The 21,521-nt window shown below is 39.5% G+C and overlaps 1 protein-coding gene across 3 annotated transcripts in view; it reads right to left on the bottom strand.

The window, feature by feature from the left end:
• The window catches only part of ANO6 (anoctamin 6), a 69,649-nt gene that overhangs the window by 26,007 nt on the left and 22,121 nt on the right, over positions 1-21,521 (bottom strand). For 2 of the 3 annotated variants that reach the window (XM_085043738.1, XM_085043722.1), the window contains exons 2-5: positions 18,620-18,696; positions 9,991-10,119; positions 2,100-2,165; positions 178-456 (exon numbers count right to left, since the gene is read on the bottom strand). In XM_085043738.1, coding sequence (XP_084899864.1) covers positions 178-456; positions 2,100-2,165; positions 9,991-10,119; positions 18,620-18,696 — 551 coding nt within the window. The remainder of the gene's footprint in view (positions 1-177; positions 457-2,099; positions 2,166-9,990; positions 10,120-18,619; positions 18,697-21,521) is intronic. The other variant, XM_085043730.1, reaches the window with a different exon arrangement.

Genomic DNA, 21,521 nt, shown 5'->3' with positions numbered 1-21,521 from the left:
AATGTAAGGAAAGTTTTCCTTCTGGATTGTCCAGGATATTTCATAAATTACACAGGACTACTGCATCCCAAACACTTTTAATTTTTCTGGATGCTTTAGTGAAGGTGATTATGCTGATTTGATAAAAGGAATAGCTTCTTTTTAAGAGTAAATGCTAGAAATACTCCATGGACTTACAATTCGGCTTCTAGTTGCAGGATTGAAAAATGTGTCTTTGTCTTGGATATAAAAGTTGGACAAATGTTCCTTTTGAAAAGGGGCAGTGAAGAACTCTTGCTCAGGTTTGATGATCTTTTCATCCACCCTGAACAGTCTACTGAACCAGTTGAAAGCTGAGTCTCGGGTTTTCAGGTCATTGTGTTGCAGAGGCAATTTGATGTGCATAACCTCGGCGTACGTGCACAGCACTTCCCAAGGTGCATGCACTTTCACAAAAATAAGTTTCTCATCCAAAACCTGAGATGAAAGAATATTGAAAGTATGTATGTAAGCAAAGAACTTTTCATCATAACAATTCTTGAACTATCTAGAATTTTCTTTTTCTTTACAGGTCGCAGATGACCTACTCAATGTCAAATTCATTGTCCATACCAGCATATATATCATTGGCTTCTGTAAAAGCACTGACATGAGGAAACACTCAGGCAGATGAAGGCATATAAAGGTATACTAAAAAAGACAGTGAAATATTCCCTTAATGCTTAATGTTTACATCTCTGCAAAGTAATTTAATTTTACAAAACAATTTAAGTGTAACGCTTCCCCCTTATGTGGTCATTAGGAGTCCTTGTACTTGTAGCTTGACACGGCAGGCAAGGCTCTGGAGCAGCCAGTGACTCCCCAGCAGCTCAGTTACAACCCCAGGGTGACATGATTCACTGGGAGCAGGCTAGGCACCCATGGGTGCTCCTAGGCAACAAGAATTCCAACCTTCCTAGAGAGAACGGGCAGAGGGAAAGGGAAATTAGATGAGATTGCTGAAAAAGACAGGATGGGGCACATTTGCTCCCACTGAAATGCCCAAACCAGCACCACCAAGCACCCTGACAGTCACTCTTGCCTCCTGTCTACACATGGCCGGTAGACCTACTGCTGCCCTGCATCAGTGAGCCTCAGCCACATGAAATTCTCTTATGTAGCTCAGGACCACTGGTCAGATATCTGATCTAGCCAGGGGAAACATCCAGTTTCAAATGTTTTTCTGTCATGATCACAGTAGAGCTATTGAAAACTGCAATATGTAAGTATAGCACCAGCTCTGCAGCAGCTGTCCAGAAAGAGTTTACTTTCTTAAGAATAGCCAGACTGCATTCTTGACCATGCAGCAGGAGCCCTCAATGCAGAAAGCAAATAAATGCTGTGATGCTATGGATTCTGAATCTAATTTGGGAGGAAGGTGTAAAACAACCATTTCTGGAGCTCGCTATAGACTACCAAACAACAACAAACTTATACTGGAAGTGATTGTCCTGGAGAAGGAGACACAGATGGAACACTGCAGCCCTGCAGGGGAGGAAGAAAGAGAAGGGATTTGGAGGGACTCTAACCCTCCCTGCAAGGAACAGCAGCTCTGGCAGCTGGTGTGCATTACCACAGTGCTCTTGAACTGCCTGCAGGTGACATTGCAGTCCAAAATATACAAGGCACGATAGTTAGAAGCACTTGCTCAGTGCCAGGCCTTGTGAGAAGCAGGGTCACATGCAGGAGCCCTGTACTGCTCTTCTGCCAGGAGCACTCTGCCCCAGACACACACTGACTTCCCACCCGTACCACATGGCCAGAGTAGGGGAAGTACTTCTCTGTGGGGTTAAGACAGTAATTTTTATGTTCCAAGCTCTGAGCAAACATGACTTATGTAATCTCCTAGCTTCACGATGTAATCTTCCATCTTCCCATCTTTTATTTTGCAGAGGAAGGAAAAGACATAAAGTTTAAAATAATTTTGAATCAGATCACGAAGACACTACTAACAGAAGAAAGGTGGGCCTTTTTTTCCTGAGGGGAGAGAAATCTCACAGTCAATTCACATATCGAGTTTCCTTAATCCCACAGGGGCAGCTCTGCTCTCAGAACAGCCATTCACAGAGAATAGCACTCACCGACCTCGTCGCTTCTAGTTGCAAGCCGTTGTTTATCAGGTTTGATTCATATACTTGTCTCTTCCTCTGTTAAAAGATATTGAACACTGTAAAACATCTGTTCCAAATTTCACAAATATGTATGCATAGAAGAATGGAATTGCTTCCCAAATCAATCATTATGTTGTTATGTCTATAGCCCACTTGATAGCTACTGTGGTGATACGTACAGTCCTACGTACTAATTAATCCTGATCAGTTTTTTTGTCTGATATACAATATTGCCTTTAAAAGCAATTGTGGAGAACCTATCCTCTTAGTTTCTTGTACATTACAGAGATAAAAGTGTGACTCAGATTTTGAATATTTTGAAATCTATCTCTGAAATTGTTATCTCTTTCACATTTAGTCACTAATTGAACTACATTAATCTTCCTTTAGAAAGTCTTCTTCTAAAATGCTTTCCATCCCACTTTCCTACCACCAACATTCAACTTTATGCTTCTTTCATAGTAATCATAGGAGTTCACACAGTGGTTCAAACTGTAGTATCCTTCTATATTTTAGTCAATGGATTACATCCCCAAAGGAAGAAACTGAGAGCTGTAGCACTTACAGAATCAGTGGTGCTATTCCAGGAGCATTCAACGTCCCCAGAACAACACAAGTTTTCCTCAGTAAAGATCAAATTTGTGGATCACTTTAATTTAATTTCATAGTTACCAGCACTTGGCTGGTAGAGAGTTACAAAACAACTGAAATGTCTTTCCAATCTTGAATCTGCTTCTCCATACACATGACCTCCTCCCAAGAAACATCCCCTTTTCCCTCAAGTACAGAACATATAATTCCATAAGGGATTCATAAGAAATTTTGAAACTTTATGTGAAGCAATCAAATTTAAAAGCTATCTGCACCAACTGGATAGTTGCTCAATGATCTATTTGTTTATGTGAGTCAAGGGTTGCCAGCTCTCCCTGGCCTACAGTCTGCATGTCAGTATATCAGCACGGGGAATGGGGGGCACCTCTAGGCAGCTGGGGCTGGGGGCTCTTCTGTGAGCAGTTTGTTGGAAGAAGATGATTTTAATGCACTGGGGACTGAGAGCTTTATTAGTGTACCAGGCTAGGCTAGGCCTGCAGTGAGAGGTTCTCAGAGTAACTTGTGGATACTACTTTCTTACTACCAGATTGCTTTCATGCCACTGGCCAATTTCTTTGTTGATTACATGCACTTAAAGGATTTGGCATCTCCCAATACAGGAGCTTAAAAGAAGAATGACCCAGTGTTTTTTGTCACATGGTTCTCTATAGCCAGACCAGCTGCCTCAAGATCTTTGCACAGGATCCAGACCTGTTGCTACTGTGAAGGACCAGGGTCAATGAATGACCTTTTACATAAAGTCTTAGGAACTTTGACAGGTAAGTAGAAAGTGGTCTTCAGGGCTAGACTCAAGGCCCACCTACTCTAGGGGAAAAATCCAGATGTTTCTGCAAAAAGGTTAAAACTTTTCAGAAGTTCCACAGAAACAGGTCAGTTGTATACCCAAATAAGTTTCATCCAGTTCTTGAATATTTAAAGATGGTACAAAGTCCCCAAACAAGAAAAAGCTATCTTTACAAAACTCTAGTAAAGTCTTGAAATTCATAGCTATAGAACTGAATAACAGTATGAGCAGTCTACCCAAATTCATAGTTTGTTAGTTCTCAGCTGCAGCAGCTGCATGTCGCAATGATCAAGATGGATTAATTTCATATTTTGTTAAAAGATATTGTTCTTATCTTTTTTTGGTTTTCTGCCCTTTTATTTCAGTGAATATCACACTCTACTTGAGCTAGGCACAAGAAGAGCCAAATATTTCAATCTGTTTATTTCTCTCATCAATACTTAGCACCTTTCTCCTTATTCCTTGCTTTTCTCAGGATAAAACCACAATCCCAAACTTTGATAGCACACTCCATGTCTCACTTGAGTAATGGTGACAGTAATAATGCTCTTTATATTTTTTCATTGTGTATATAACATTGCATATATATATGTGTGTAACATACACATTTATAATGTATACATCTAATTATCCTCCTTGTACTGACAACTCCAACTTAGAATCCCAAATATGAATGAGTGTTTTCCTTGCAGCAACATATTTCCTCACATTTTCAATATTTCATAAGTAATAGTGATCTCCAGTCTCCTTCAAAGCTAAACGTTTACAGTTGCCTTGGCTTCTAGTAAACTATGTAATGATTTCCTCTGGAATTTTTGTTTTATCAAAACTCAACCCTCTTACCAGTTCATTCCTATATGTAGTACACAACACACAGCAGTTTGTTATGCTAGTAGTAACTTCTGCATTTAATCCCACCTCTTTGCTTTGTCCATATTCACATGGTTCTTTCTAAAGTGAGTAACAGTTAATCATGACGATATTTCAACCTGACTTCTGTTTTGTTTCAGCGAATAAAACAGGCAGGGGGCTAAATACCTGTTTAATTTTCTTTCTAAATAGCAGAAAGATAGATGCAGGGCACTTCTCATTTGCAAAAGTCTAATACTATTTTTTAAAATCTTTTAATCAGATTCCTTTAATAATTTATTATGGCAAGGAGTTTCCAAAATTAATTTCGCCCTCAAAATCTTAGAGGAATGTTGACAATATTAAGGTTTCTAATAATGCATGAATGCAAGTAGTGAGAAACAAAGCCTCTGGGAGGCTTTGCTAATTAGGGGCTTTGCTACTTTATATAAATGATTGAATTATGTGTATAATGATCTATGGAGGAGCTAGACTTGTACCCAGAGGAGTCTATAGTGGTTTTGAATTGACTGGGGAATACAGTATATAGATATAATAGTTTATTAGGCTGGAAGGTGGAGATCATCCAAAGTTTATTTTAGTATCTGGCATTTTGCTCAGCTACCTGCAAGGCTAAATTGCAATAATAAAGTAATCATGGTAATGCTGCTGATCTAAACCTCATATAGGTTTTGATGATTGAATGGCTAGTCAATTGACTAAGACACCACAGGAAGCACAATCATATAGAGTCTTATGAAAATGAAAGCAGAATGGAAGGAATTGCCAAGTATTACAGGCATGTGGAAAAGTCAGTTTTTAGGAGCTGCTTTTTCACCATGGTGCTTTCAATGTCTGGTGATTGTCTTGCAAAGCTGAGGAGATTAAAAAGATTGTGGGCCTGGAAATTGGTAGCAGACCAGCAGCATGTTTTCCCCTGTGTTTTGTAAATGGTAGGGAGGACTTGCTTTGATTAAAGTGACAGAGGAACACCAACTCATATCTTTGCTAAGTTTCTTTTATGCAAAGAGAAAAGGTCCCTACAACAATATCTGTGTAGCTTCAGGGGTAAAATCCTAGCAAGGAAAGAGAGCTTGAATAGCCTCTTCCGCCTTACCTGACAGGCAACAGATAAATCAGTCAATAAGAGAAAGAGCATGGAGCCCAAAGCCTCCCCTATGGAAATCAGCTGGAGGGAGTGAAGAGGATCGTTGTATCAATATTAGCTGCCTCACAGTTTCTTTGATGGTATTTGGAAGCTTTCCTCAAAGTCCCAGCTGTCAGCATCAGAAAATAATTGATTGAGATGCTCTGCTCTGTAAGCTTCTTTCCCTCATGTTTGAAGATAATCATAAAAATGTGAAGCAGAACATGCTATAGAGAATAAGACCCCAAAAAAGCAAACCCAAAGAACTCCAAATATATATTTTCTGAGATGCCCTTTGATTTTAAGCCAACTTCATGGTTTTCTGAAACCTGATCTGTGACCACATGGAACTGGCAATACTGCAGTCTAACCCTGCCCTCAACAATGGCTTCTAGTCATCCTGTTTGAAAAAACCCATTTCTGGTCCCATGAATGCAAGTAGTAACTGCAGAGTAACTCCCTCCTTCTTCCTTCCTTCCTTCCTTCGTTCCTTCCTTCCTTCGTTCGTTCCTTCCTTCCTTCCTTCCTTCCTTCCTTCCTTCCCTGTAAAATTTGGGTTTGTGGTTGCAACAGGAGCAGAGGTTTTATTTCAGTGATTTTCTGCTTCAAAACCAAGCCATCCAGCAGAGGTGAAGGCAGGTGTGGCTGCCCTCCTCCCAGTGCCAAAGGTCCCTTCCATACTTGTTATCAGACTTCCTGAGTAGGTTGCGAGAACGCACCACAAGCATGCAGAGCCTGTCATTCTCTACTGCCTCAAATCACTGAATAAAGTGGCATAAAGGTACTCTTTTACATGTAAAACCAAGTGTTGTTCTCTCACCACAGGTATGACACATACTAAGCAGTAGGATAAGTACAATTTGTGTTTGAAAAGTTATCCAAGCTTATTTTTAGTCTTTTTTTTTCTGTGTTTTTATTATTGTTGGTTATCTGAACTAGACAAGTATAGATGCAGGAACTGCTCATTGTTTGCTTATGAAGACAAAATTCTTTAGCCTTGCTGAAATTCTTAGTAAGACTGTACTCAAAAAATCTCAATGAGATTGTGTAGTATTCTCCATGAATTATAGTTTTCACTCAATTTGAAAAAAACAAAAAAAAAACCAACTGTCTGTTTCTGAGAAACACAGACTCCTTCATGGCTGGAAATGAAGGTTATGCCCACATTCTCACTTACATTTCTGACAGTCTTTCTGCTTATTTCTGTTGGGGTGAAATTGATGGACTAAAATGACATTCTGCATTGATTTATTTTGAATTTACCTCTCTGGCCCTCATCCTTTGACTTTCAACAATGAGCTCCTTGAGGATTCCAACAGATAAAACTAGCACTTGGGAGCCTTCCTGAAAATACTGGTGATATTTAAATTCTATTCTGATGATAAGCTATCCTGACAAATAGGGTACATAGATTGTAGGTTTGAAAAACATGCTTTGAGCAAGAATTTCAATTGCTTGCAAGGTACAGTTCCTGGAATCTTCTCCTGGCAGTCTCTTTTTTTGTTAGTGCTTGCAAAATCAATCATATACCAATTTATGAAGGTTTGGAGTTTGACTTGAGTTGCATATATGAAACTTATCCACTAACTTTTGGATCTATAAATTATGTTAGAAACTTCCATGAGGTCATAATTTCATTAGTTTGACTTTGCCTCCCCTAAACCAGATTTCACAAACAGATAAAAATAAGAGAAGCACTGTGGATCTCCAAGAGCTTCAGAATCCCATATTTTCATTGCTTCTACCAAATCACACCCCTGTTTTTAGTTATTTCCTGCTGTCCTCTGAGATATTTTCCCAATAATACTGCTTATTAATATAAACTAATGCTGGACCATTCAGTTACATTAATTCAATTCATTGGAAAAAGGACAGAAAGCCATTCAAATCCAGTATAAAAATAATTCCAGGATCTGGTACTTTTCTTGCTGCAGAAGAACAGGTGGTTCTGTGCCCTCTTTCTCTGAATCTGGTACGCTAGATACCTGGGTTGTGGTCTGATTTTCAAATCCTTCTGTATAAACTCCATAAGTATCTGGGGACTCCTCCACATTCAGTATCATACAAAACCCCCACCACTGTAGCACACAAAACATTTCATTTCAGAAATCTACACATGTCAACTAAAAATTTGAATTCTGAAGTGACTTCCATATCATGCAATTTGGTGGGGTGCTGTGTGTGTCAGACAGAATTTGTACCAATGACAAATCTCTAGATTCCAGCTATGTTTAACATTGCACACAACCAGTGGAAAACTTGCTCCTGACCCCAGTGACATGAGGATGTCACCCTATGAGAACAGACTTCACTGAATATCCTATTTTTTAGTAAGCTGGCGTTTCCAAATTCTGTGCACAACCAAGCTCTGGATAATAGCTCTATAAAACTGTCAGGGAAGTCAAAGAAAGAGTAGCATGGGCAAGGAACCTATTCACGCTTAAAGCACAAGATACTACTTATAAAATTTGGCATTTTCAGTTCATCATTGATTAGACAGTGATGTATATAATATTTAAAACTGATTGTAAATGGCAACACTCCTTATTTTGCTTGCATTTCACCACAAGGGTAGAAGTCAATTGTCTCAGAAAAAATTACAACCAAATAAATAACAGTGTCAATAAAGTAGGTTTTATGCCAACATTAATGAAACCTGAGTGTATCTTGGGCTGCACCAACCCCACACCATTCTGGGAACTGTGGTAGGCCAAAATGTTGCATGTTCTAGAATATTTCCCTGGAATTCTAAGGATGTAAAGCGGTACCATAAATGCCATCTTACTTTCAATCTCAGATATAAGGTATACATGTATAGTCCCCCTGTTGCTTCAGCTTCTACTTGAGCAAGGATATACTGTTTTCAGCTTCCTTCTGACACATCCACACATAGTCAGGTGTGTCACTCTTCTGGTCGTACTCCTGCCCATACAGGCCATTTGTTGGCCACTTTGCTGTCAGGCTGCTCAGCTGGCTCTTGCTCAGCTTGCTCTCCATGAAGACCACCAGGGCCTTTTCCACAGAACTGCTCCCCAGCCACTCAGTCTTCCCCTTATCTGATCATTTGTCCAATGTGCTCTTGTCCTCACATCTGTTGTGTGTGGGTAGATTGCTTCCTCTTCTTCAGCACACCACAGAATCAGCGTGGCTGCAAATCTTTGTGGGACTAAGGCTTTTGAAAGCCAAGTGTTTTTGCAAGTGCTTACCCACAGCCTCCTGGTCTAATTATTAATGGTTTTATTCTGGCTAATGTCTTAACATTAATGCTGCACTGAAAATACTACTCCATTGCTCACATTTAATTTCCATCACTACTTAGAAAAGATGCTCATTATATTTTTAATATATTTGGGCAATGGCCAAGTATTATAAACATAAATGTAAAATGCTAATTGATAAAAACAATTCTTTCCAAAAGGGCAGCTTTTTTATCTAATTACCTCTTTCAATTAATTTTTATTGCTGATCCTGTGATCATGTGTAATACAACATCCACCCACGGCAGGACTCCCTCAAACCCTACTAATGATATTCCTTATGGCTGTCCTGTTAATGCCAACAACAACACTGTGTAATGAGTATCAACCAACTTAGATACAGGCTTCTTTACTTCTACTCTTCTAATTCTCTACTCTTCTAATAATTGCAAATTATTGTTTGTATATGAGCTGCTTTCAGCAATATCTTTGTCCCTGCCTGTGTCTACCACAGGCTGCTGCTGGAACATGGATTGTTGCTAAATCAGAGAAAGATGTGGATGGGTAGGGGAGTGCAGACGCCAAGGGAACTACAATCTCATGGATGCTTATTTCTCAGTGGCAAGGCTGAGCTTTTTTTTGTGACCCTGTGTGCCATAATGAATGTAGTTCTCTGACAGAACTGATGAAATGATTAAAAAACTAATAGTTAAAAATAACCTATTGTAGTGGTTCATTGCTAAGGAGCTATGGACACTAAGGAGCGTCAACAAGTCACTGGCTTGAACCAGAAATTTTTTGCAAGGTCCCTAGCAAGGACAAAGCTGTTGAAGTATCAAGGGAAAGAATCATACAGGGAGAAATTCTGGTGGCAGATGTACAAGTATTTCCCATAAACAACCTAGCTACGTTATCAGAAGTCAGCAGAATGTCAGCAGCTGTGTTCGTATCTGTGATCTGGAGCACCTGGTCAGCTGCCTTCTCTAGGTTCCTCTGAATACTCTTGATTTTATTACCAAAGTCCATTAGGGACCTAACTGAATCACTGCAGGTACAGAAAATTGCCCCAGTGTGACTACCCTGGTATCTAATTCTAACCTGAGAGTGGCATTTTCCTGCTCACATCTTCTGTTCCCTGCTCAGTTTGATGGACTTCAGTCTCCCAGCTCCCAAGAGTACTCTGAGGTTAAGGCAAAGAAATTGCTGTTCTGGGTGAGGGCATTGTACTTTCTGCTCACAGCTCTGACACCCAATATATGAAAAAAACCTTACCTTTTGTTTTTTACGGTCACTTCTCTTATGAGTAGTTTTTTTACTTTCATCTTCATATACCAAAACAAAGTCAATTCTTCGCTGCCCATCTTTGAAGAACAAGGAGTCAGGCTTATCATCAAAATCCACCTGGAAGGCAGATGGCATAAGTTAATATGAAAATTTTTACTCACTATTTCCTTACTTGCTTCCTGTTACACAGTATTTCAGTGAACGTAGAAATTCAACATATATCAGCCTAGTGTAACAGGAAGACCAAAATGACAAAGTTGCACAGAGTAGAAGAAAAAAGAAAAAATTATGCAGAGGAATTTGTCAGGTCTCTGCATGACATCAAATCAACAAAATTTTGACCTAATTTTCTTCTTTTCATAATGAGAGAAGCATTGGGATGCAGCAGCAGTACCAAATAACGCATCTGTCTAGTAATTTATATGCCATCATGGACATATCATTAGATAGTTTGTCTACAAGATTGTTGTTGCCTGATGGGAGTCTCAGAATTACTGCATTCCCATCTGCTCCTTTACCTGCAGAATTTTAAGCATCTTTACAATTATTAAAAAAAAAAACCCAAGCTGTAGTTTCATGCATGCCTATACCCGAACCTACCACTGTCCAGAGAACAAAGAACACGGCCAGAGCAGAGATGAGCTCTCCAAATAGACACATACTATGTGGATTTATTTCTCATTTTATCCACATCTCAGCAAGCAAAAACCACATTGTTGTATGCCACACATCCATCATGTTATAATAGATGCCAAAATCAAAAGTTTTAATATATCCAGAAGCCATTATCTAGTCCCTGGAGGAAAGTAGGATAGATTGTCATATCCACTAATAACATCTTAATGTGTTATTTCATGCGTGAAACGATACAGACACACTGGTGACAGGGAAACCTGAATGTTTGAATAACAATTTTGTAGTTTCTTAGAGTACTCTGAGGGCACTGTCACACACTAACAACAGCCTCCTCTCAGGTAATATACAGCTGCAATGTTATCAGAATCACGCTATGTAATGAGCACCAACTTCTCAGGTACTTGGCCAAATCTGTCCGTGATGCTAATGGGGGCAGTGCCACTGAAGTTGAAAGATACCAAAAGCCTGAAGTGGGACTCCCCATGGCATTAGAGTAAGATCTCCAAAGCTGGTAAGACTCCCACACAGAACTGCAGAGGAGCCTTGGCCTCCAGCTGACTGGGCATGGAGGCTAGCCCAAGACAGGATCAGGTCAGGCAAAATGACATAGAGTAATCTCTTGCATATGCAGTGAACATAGAAAAGATCCCCAAATATCCTATCCCTGGAATTTCCCTGCCAGTTCAGACCAAATTTTGTGAGGCATGCCAGGTCAGATTTTGGAGCTCTGGGTTGTCTGGTCCACAGGAAGGCCATGGAGACATGGTTAGGCTGTCAGAAACCCCTAAGTACAGCCTGAACTGGTTGTTCTTCAACTGTGAAGAACAGAGAAGAATGTCAGTCTTCATCTGAGTTCCAGGGAGCATACAGTGTTTTAGGAACCACATGTGTCAGTTTTTCCAAAACAAATTTTTTCTTTTTTTTTTTTTCAAACCCTCTCCCTGTAGATTATTTTGTTACTGTTTATTGGCTGAACCAAAACAGTAGACCAAGATATGTCTCCCCATAATTATGACAAAATTTCCATATTTTAAATAAACTCAGGGAGTTTAAACTCACTATTTTTTCAAATTGCATGTGAAAAAGCTAGGACCTGCTGCAAAGATGTCCTGTTAACTTAGTTGCTTCAAAAGTCTGAGCAGATTCTTGAATAGAACAGTTTTCTTTGAATGCCACCTGTGTGTTGGGATTTGTGACAAACTTGACAGCAAGCAGCTGCTGACACACATACATGCACACATATATATACTGACATATGGCCAGTGTACACACATTCTGTATGTTAGTTTCACAACCTGAGCTAGGATTCAGAAACTACCTGGGTAGTCATCAAATCAACACACAATTTCGGGCTGTGAATAAAGTTTTAGGAAAAAAAATGCACTCAATTTTCAGATAACATCACCAGACCACAATGACACTGAGTTGCTCTATCAGCCAAAGCAAGTCACAGGTGTGAATTTCTAAGTTTTTGTGAGATGAATTTGGCATAATCCCATCAAGAAATCAGAATTGGCCCTGACAAGCTTTCCTCCTGCTGAGGACTAGTCATGGGTGTAAAGCATAGCCCTGCTGCTACCATTTCCAGTCTCATTGAAAACATAACCATGATGATTTAATGTTGACAAGATTCCCTGCTGGGAGGAAAGCACCAACAACAGCCAGCAGCCCCTGTTGGGAGACAGCTTGGGAGGTGCTGGAGCAGCAGCAGAGGGAGGTGTGGAGAGCAGAGCTCAGCAGGCAGAGAGCCCAGGCGGGGAGCTTCTGCTCTCCTCTGGAACTGCAGCAGGCTCCGTCACCTTGTGGGCTACAATGGCTCCATGTCGCGATGATGGAAACACAGAGCCCAAGCCTTGTGGTAATGAATAACAGGGGGAAGGGCTGCCACTACATAAAGGACAAGGTTTTCTAACCAGGATTTTCCTCTTTGGAATCTTAGAAATATCATTATAACAACTTCTGTTTAAAGAGACACAGTTCAGTTGTGAATTTTGACACTTGAATGCATAAAAGCAGTAATAGCTTTAAATTTTTTTCACTACAACTTTTAGCACTTTTTCTGATATGACTCATCCTCAGGATAGAGAAGAAAGACAAGGAAAAGAACAGACATCAAACCGAGATTTGATATAAGAAGCTTTGATCCTAATTTGTGTTTGTATAATTTCACTGAATAATTTTCCCTTAAATGTAGTCTTTTTTAAGCTTACAAAAGCAGTGATAACCAGATTATCAATAGTAATTTATTATGTTGAAAACTATATATAAAATAGTTATAATAAACCTATTTATTAAATAAAATCTGCCTGTTAACCAGCATTCCGACTGATGAATTTACTTACATGTGTGTTGTCATTCACATGTGTGTATAACTGTTACTGTATACATACATGTTTCTCTCTCTCACACACACACTATGCACACATAAATTGAATATAGCTGAAAGATTAATAAATAGTGGACTGCATGAATCCAGATTCACAGAAGTTCCTACTTATGCAGCTAACTTCTTACATGTAATCTCCATTGCTTTTAATCACAAGGGCATTGTTCAGTTGACCTTTCCATGGACATTTTATATATCAATAAAATAATAAAGAATTGACTCATTAAGCCTGAATACTTAAGAGATCATGATTAAGATACACACAGATAGACTGTAATGTAGCATTAAATATTGCTCAATTAGAATTAAGAAGTAACATGCAAAAGGGAAGGTAATATCCAAGTTTTCAACAACCATATTAACTTACATGTGTGGTGTATTTTGTAATCTCTACTGGATAGCTGGTAATGAAAAGTAATATATTATTCAACATAGCTACAAGGGGAAAAAGAGGACTGGAAACCAAAAAGATGGTTTCCATTTCTTTGAAGTTAGCAATTCCTTTGAGACAATGTTTGTTTTGGGGTTTTTTTAATATGTAATATTATTTGACAGTTTTACAAATGTTACTGTCATACCAATGCACACAAGCTTGCGTGCATAGACACATCAATTAATGGGGCTGAAATTTCAATACATAATTTTTTAAAGTATCAGTAGCAAATTATAACCCCAAATGACGAACAGGCCCATTCATACCTCTTTTTTTTGGAAGAAACAAACACAGGTCTATTTACTGCACTATCTAATTTTTTTAGCCTTGGTATAATCACATTTTTATGTACGGATGGAGGCAATCAGTTGTGCACTCTGATGTTTAAATAATACCCTAATGGACAGCAAGTTAATATTGATTAACACCATTAATAAATAAAAAAATATAATATCCATAGCTGTGAAATGCTAATTATATTTAGCACACAGTCTGCAGCCTTTTGGAACTCTCTAAGTGCTGTACAACAAACTGCTCGCCTGCCAGTGGGAAATGAGGAAATATTAGTTGCTTCATTAACAGAAGGAATCTGAAGGAGACAAGGACCTGGCTGTGCATAAAAGTGTTTGTAACACTGAGGTTACACTTACACAGGCTAGCCTAGAGGCAGCATGGCCATGTCCATGTGGGTGTCACCTCTGTGTTCCAGCTGGGAACAGGGCAGATCAGGGGAGCATCAGAGGCTCTTCACTCCAGGGAATGAGACTGGAGGAGCCTGCAGTAACAAAAAGCCCAGAAATGTGTGCAATGCAAACACCGCCTCCTCAGCACCAAAAGCCTTTTGCACAGACCCACTGCTCAGGCCCTCACTGGCAGCAGATGTACACGCAGGCTCTGGAATCCTGCTGGAGCTGGGCAGCGCTGCACTGCAGTGGTCACGCTGGAGGTGCTGGTCATCAGTGGTCCTCTGCCATGCACTCCCCTTCCCTTACACACCTTATCCTCCTACTCCAGGAATATGTCCCCCAGTAGCCATCCTGGCAGAGGAATAAGGAGCTTCCTGCACTCTGGTAGTGCAGCACAAGCCATCACCAGCCGACAGCATTGGCTTCCCCAGGCCCCGGGACAGATTGGCACTTGGAAAAGGGGCAAAGTGGGACATGAAGATGAGCTTGCCCCAGCACACAAGGCTGAGGGAACTGGTTTGCCTTCAAATGCCCACCTCATGGAAGGCCCTCTCAGCCCCTTGACTCGGAGTTCCTCACGAGGGGGCCTTCTTTGTGTCCCTCCACACGTAAAATCAGTGCTGCTGGTATCTACGGGGAAGTGCTGAGTCCCACTCTTGAGAACTGCTCCTGTAGCCATGGCTACATGTGGTGCCTGCAGTAGATTAAAGGGAACACACAAGAAGAAAGCTCCCTTCAGCAACAGCAATGTGCCAGGAAGGAAAAATGGTTGCCTTACCAAGAAACCTGCCTCACTTTTCCAGGCTTCTCTAGGCATGACACAGTTAAACATTCAGTGGGGTAATGGTGGGAAGGGCAGCACTGAGACAAGCACGAAGAAAACTATGTGCACAGGAATTGCAGCTATTTATTGTTTACTATACCCTGAACAAGCACAGTATTGTAAGCTGGATTTTTTAAATAACAAGAGATTCTGCAGGAATGATTTCTCTAACTGGAAAGATAAAAGAAGTGCTTTATTTTTCCTAAAAGAGCCTTTGGTGTGACTGTCAATAGTGCCAAATGTAATCATTACTAGAGGGATAAACTACTTGTCTGCAACCTCACATAATTTTCAGATATGCTTCAAAACAGGTTCCTGCAGCATGCCAGGGAATAAATCAGTACTGGGAAAGAAGAGAGCAGAGCAGAGCCTGTGTAGCATTGCCTCTGCTGACAGGCACCTGCAAAAACTCCTCCCACTGGGGCACAGTGACAGTCGCATGGGGGATCCACAGGTTGCACTTCAGTTGTGGGTTTTATGAAGGGGAAAATTTCAGAGTGGCTAATTAGGAGCACAGTTATTTCTCTCTACCTGCCTCAGGAAACTTTAAAACAAGTAAATAAAAAGAAAACAAGCTATATTACCAGGGTATAAGGAAACATAATTATTTATAAAGGACTTTGAGATCATCTAAAGAAAATATTACTGAAACACAAAGTTCTTCTTACTGTCACAGCCATATAAAAATATTTTTATTGCTTTGGGTTCTGAGCAACCAATAGAGAAAACTTTCTGACATTAAGACCAACACAAGCATTTATTTCTGGGTGATATTGATATATATAATATATAAGATAGTACTGGAAGATTTAAGTTTATTTGCATATTGCATAATAATGTTGGTCTGTCTCTGGAGGGCCATAAAACTGTTGTGCCTTTAACATTTTCCTTTATTTATTAATAACAACAAAGGACTGTTTTAGTTCTCTTTTTCACAATAATGTGAATATTAACAAGCACTTCATCAGAAGAAGGTTTTTTTTACTTCCTCAACATGCAAAGGAATTTTAGCTATGTAACAAACTGAAATAAACTGAGACGAAAGACAAGCAGACAAGACAAATACGGGGTGTCATTACAGTCATACGTTTCTGTCAACAGAAAGCAGCTGGTAACTGGCCAGGCATTGGGATGCCTTGTCCCCTGAGCTAAGTTTGGACCAGACACCCACTTGACTTCCTGTCTGAGCGTCAGGTCACTGCTGGCTGCAGGAGGAATTCCAGTCACTCCTGATTAGAAAGAGACCAAACGGCTTTGCTTTTAAAGAAAATTAGGAAAGTGCTCACTGAAAACCTGCTTTTCAGCAACTCCCATCTTTCTTGGGATGCAAGAGCTGGGAAATTCACTCTTTTGAACTTCCCAGAAGCCTACTTGCTGAAGAAATTGTATGTGAGGGGTAGCAGTAATAGACAGTTTGAAGAAGTTAACTTCCTCTCTACAGATATTCACTCTCAAAAAAAAAAATCTTATTGTTACATGCAAATTCAAATTATCTACCTGCAAAGCTGATAAGCTGCAAAATGAAACATGACTCAGAAAAGGCTTGAATTAATGTTGTCTGTGCAGTTTTGTCTTCCTTGTAAATATTTTTATGATACATGAATAAATTATAGCATCACATGCCATATTTCTATGCTCCTTGTAGTAGTTATGGAATACTCCTTATTATCTTCTTTATTTAATGTATTTTTGTTTTTGTGTTTTGTTGTTTTTCTTTTTACACCTCATCTAAATAGCTCAAATGCCTAAAATAGGAATTTCCTTCTGACTATGCCTTTGGTAGTCTCCTCATAGAATTTCAGTGTTCTGCAAATGTGAAATTTAATTTTAAAAGATACCCCAGGAGAGAAAGTAACAGTATAACTCTCATTTTAATGGTGATCACATAAGGCATCTAAACATCAATGCTAAAACCTCTTCACGGTCTCCTAAATTTGGAGTTACAGCTTGATGCACCAGGACAGTGGCATCTTTCCAGAGAGCTCAGCAATTCTCTCTCTTCAAAGAGCTATACACTAAATTCCAGGCCCATATGTCACTCTCTTGAACTAATGCAAACAGAGGCATGGATGTTCTCCTTTGGCACTCAAGAAAAAAAAAGCTGGCTGTGAATTTGTAAGTCTTGCATAGAAACCCTATAGCAGGGCTTGCCTAATCATCTAGGACCAAACTCAGTTTCTCTAGTGGTAAGAGCATTTCATTGCTTTGCTGCAATCTCCTGCCACATTTAAACCTTGCTGAAGTACCACAAACAATATCCTCACAGAATTTGGGCTTTTCAGAGATAATTGTCCTATTCATGCGCCAAATGAGGCAGGGATGTGGCAAACTTAGCATATGATCCTGTAATTAGAGAAAGCACCATAAGAAGAACAGGAGTGTTCCTATTAGCCAATAATTTACACAGTTTTGGCTTTCTCAGAGCAACTTGCAAAATCAAAGCAAATTTCCAGAACACTTCCAGCTGCAAAGCATGATCTAAGTTTAGACAAAAGGCATAGTACTTCCCTTCTATTCAACCATTTCAGGTTAGGCTTCCTCTTCAGTTTCTGTTTCTAGCTACAATTAGCCCTAATTCATTTAGCAGGCAGGTTCAGTACATCTCAATTTTATCTTTCTGGCCTCTCCAACCCACTGAAACGATATAGTGACCAACAAGGATGACTTGACACAGAAGGAGCAGTACAGAGCATATGCTGCTAAAGCTGAGAAGAAACTACAACTGCTGGTAAACACGTGTAACCAAAAATAAAAATTGATTTTGGCCATCAATTTTCAGTAAAAATAAAAATAAATTCTACCAAGGCTGCTCAAAGGAGACTGTTCTAACCACCACGTATATGACATTCCAGCTGTTTTGATGCAATTTCCCTTAATAGAAATACATAAAAAAATTTGATGACCCACAAGGAGAGCCTAAGAAGGTTTTTCATATCACCCAAGTCTGAGCACTCAGTTGGGAAGTGGAAGCTCTTGGTTGCACCTCATGCTTCAAATGTTTTTAAACAGCTTCAAATGAGCACCCTTCTACAGAACACAAGGGCAGGGCAGGTGAGGGTGTCCACCTCCCAGAAAGAAACTCATTACCTGTTACTTTGGGTATTGGTTTCCTATGAGACCTGAGGCAGGGGTTCTTGGGCTAGAGCCAGGAGCCCATTACCTGCAGAAAGTGTTAGGTGAGCTGGGAATCTTCAACTTTGGACAAAGGGAATGGTCTTTTTCCTTCTTGGCAGTTCAGTCTCTGAAGCAAGGAGTTTCTTGGTGTCTCCAAGCTTTCTGTAAAAATGAATGCTGAGCTCATGTGTTAGTGTACCAATACCTGGCTGTGTATGAATTTACAGTGTATGTGTGTTTATATGTAGGGTATGTTCAGAACTGTTTATTCTTGTATAGAATAAACAGAAATCCCATATATTTGTGAACAAAATTGCATATAGACAGGAGGTCTATGTATACGTATCAGTATATAGTGAGTTTATATTGGTCACTTGTAATGGAGTCCAGTGCCTAAGACAACATGTACTTTTAGATCTGAGTGAATGACTTCAGGTGCCTTCAGTGAAATGGGGATATCAGCAACAGCTACTGGGCTGCTGAATATCTAGAAGAGCAAATTTTACAGGTAGTCACAGTTAAAGTAAACAGATACCCACCCATTCAGGAGTATGAAGATTTTGCTGGTCTGGCACAGTTCCGTAAGTGGGAATAATCACCTGGTTCAGTTCCAAGACTAAAATGAAACATAAAAAATTAAAATGTCTTAGCATGTTTTGTGGTATGGGTTTTTTATGGGTTTATTGTTTTTAATTATATTTTATTAAGGATTTGTGGAGAAGCCCATTTATTGCATTTATTTAGTGTTTCAGAAATGAACGATTGTGTCTCACACTTCAGTTAAAATCAGCAAGTGGCAAGAGAGTGAAACACCAGGATGACAAGGTAATGCTAGGAGAGCATCCTGATCAGTCTATAGTGATGCAAAGCATCCCTTTACTAGTATTTTACTAGTTATTTAGTGTTTCAGAATCTCTATGCACAATGTAGAAGCAGTTAAGCTTATTTTTCCATGAATAAGGGTACCAGAACTGGCTCCAACTGCACAAATAACCCTAGCTCAGGCTGACTGTACTTCTCAGGCAATAACAAGTAACAGTACCACAGAATTCTTCACAAGGCTTGGAATGAGTGTGATGCAGGCAGTGATACTGTAACATTCACTCATTAACACATAACCTAAAAATACACCAACAATTTCAATGTGTATTGATGCCTCAGCTACTCCTCACCCATTTCATCAATACCTGTTAAAAATGAACAACCTGGAAACTGAATTGGTTTCCTGAAAATACAATGTAAATTAAAAATGACCTTGTCAAATTTGCTGCTGCATGAAACCATTATCAAGCACACTGGGAAAACTGGCTACCAAATCAAGCACTGGGTAATGCAGAAATTCATCCTAACAAAGCTACTGGAAATAAGTTACAGAAGCTCTACATTTGCTGCAAGGTATTTGGTTTCTTGGTTTGTTTCTTCACAACTATTTTTGTGTCTTAAGAAGAAGTCAGATAACATCCTGAGGCTGAAGATAACATCAAGCAGCTGAAGGGAGAAGGATGCTTCCTGCCTATGCATGGGAGGCAGATGGATCCCATCTGTTATTTATAGATCCTTAATGCTGAGATGTTTCTTAGCTAAGTCTGTCCTGCACTGAGGAAGGGTCATGGATAGCAAAGGTACCTAAGTGCCAGTGTTGTCTGAAAAGGATAACCTTAACCCACCAAAGAATACTATAACACTAAAAGAAGATCTCCAAACTCTAAAATAATCGAATCTATAGTACTTTTAGAATAGCTAAACACTCATTAGATACAAAGCCAGGAGGAGCATATCATTAGATACAAAGCCAGGAGGAGCATAACTGATATGCCTGGTTTTGTTTTGGTTTAGTTTAGCTTTGTTTTGTTTGGTTTGGGTTTTTTTTTTTTTTTTGCTTAAAAACTTCATTGCTAAATGGCCAAATTTTCAAGACATTTTAAGAAGCTTTCTTTTTTCTCCTTGATGATGCTCACTTTACCAGCTGAAGATATGTCAAAATAATTAGGAAAAGAGCATAACAAGATTAGAAATCTTGTTATGAATTCTCTCATGGCCTCTAAGCAGAAAATTCTTGTTTAAATAGTCTTTCATAGTTTGGTAGAGACTTAGTTCCAGGTGGTGGTGTCAGTTTCCAGATCTCTGCTGTGGTGATAATATATGCTCCAGGGAGAAGACAAATCAAGTCCATGAATCTTTTCTGAAATATTTGAGCCGCAGCCCAAAGGTCTGCCCAGACGAATAATCAAGGTCTGCAAGCTCTCAAAAACATCAAGATCTTCAGAAACATTTCCCAGCATTTAAAAAAAAGAGCAGGAAAATGTGTATTAGTGCAGCATGCAAACGTCCCATTGTGAGAAAATAACATGAGGACTCAGAAAATACAAGCATCTCTCAGCAACTAATGAAAAATTGCTGAACATTTGCATCATTATGTTTTAATGGATTCAGCTTAGACTAGGGTGAGAAGGGCAAATACATATTTTCGATGTCAGTGTAACGGACATCTTTTTGCATTTCCTTCATTCTTTATTCTCTCTCTGGACAAAAAGATATCCAGATACAAAGTATTTCTGAAAACTCACAGAAGAAGGAATGTTTCTGCCCACATCTAACAGGCAGAGGGAATGAGAAAGATAAGCATCTTGCTTTGAAATATAAATATTTTCTCTGAAACTCTGTGTGTGCCATTACACAGAAGATGCAGATGTGGACACAGATATGAAGACTCTCAGCCACTGAACTGCAGAATCAGGAGCTGAAGTGCTAAGCCTTCCTGCTAAGTAACCACACCCCTGTCATTGGTCCTGTCTAGCAAACCCTTCAAACACAGCTGAAGGTGGAAATGTGGCATTCACAGGAGGAAGAACTCCAGTTCTACCAAATCCTGATGGATCTGGGGCTGGTCAAAATTATCCTTGTGAAATTTGTGAGTACAAGTTGCTTCTGCATCAGTGTCTCTGGCCAGAATACCTTCCTCCTGATATGGTGCCATGAAAACTTTGTAATTTTATCAATATTTAGCATCTTAACATATTTGTACTTGAAATACTGCTCAGTACAGTCCCTGGGTCATTGTCCCTAGGGAAAAACTTATGTAAAAGAGACCTGCCACTCTCACCTCTTATGAGACAACAGCCGAGAACTTCTCTCAAGTTGATTAGAGATTAATGTTCATGTGAAACAAGAAATACAAAGCCTTGAGAATATCTGAATGTGTACTTAGATAAGATTTGTTCTGACAGTGGTTTTCAAGGGCAGTTGTGCCAATTTGTGCTGTTTCTAGCTGGAAGAGATAATTCTAGTCTCTCAGAAATACAAAAATGGTACCTGCAAAAACCAGCTTTGCCAGAAAAAGCTGCACCCACACAAAGTGCTTTTTATACCCCCAAAATCACTTAATTTATTTCTCCTACCTCCCCTCCAGCATTATGGTAAAGTCAGTTTTAAGTATGGAGG

Source organism: Lichenostomus cassidix, chromosome 1Aa, assembly GCF_008360975.1.
Source record: "Lichenostomus cassidix isolate B80296 chromosome 1Aa, HeHo_3.0, whole genome shotgun sequence".
NCBI lineage: Eukaryota > Metazoa > Chordata > Aves > Passeriformes > Meliphagidae > Lichenostomus > Lichenostomus cassidix.
Note: the sequence above shows the minus strand (reverse complement) of the source record. Positions and strands in the feature narration are given on the sequence as shown.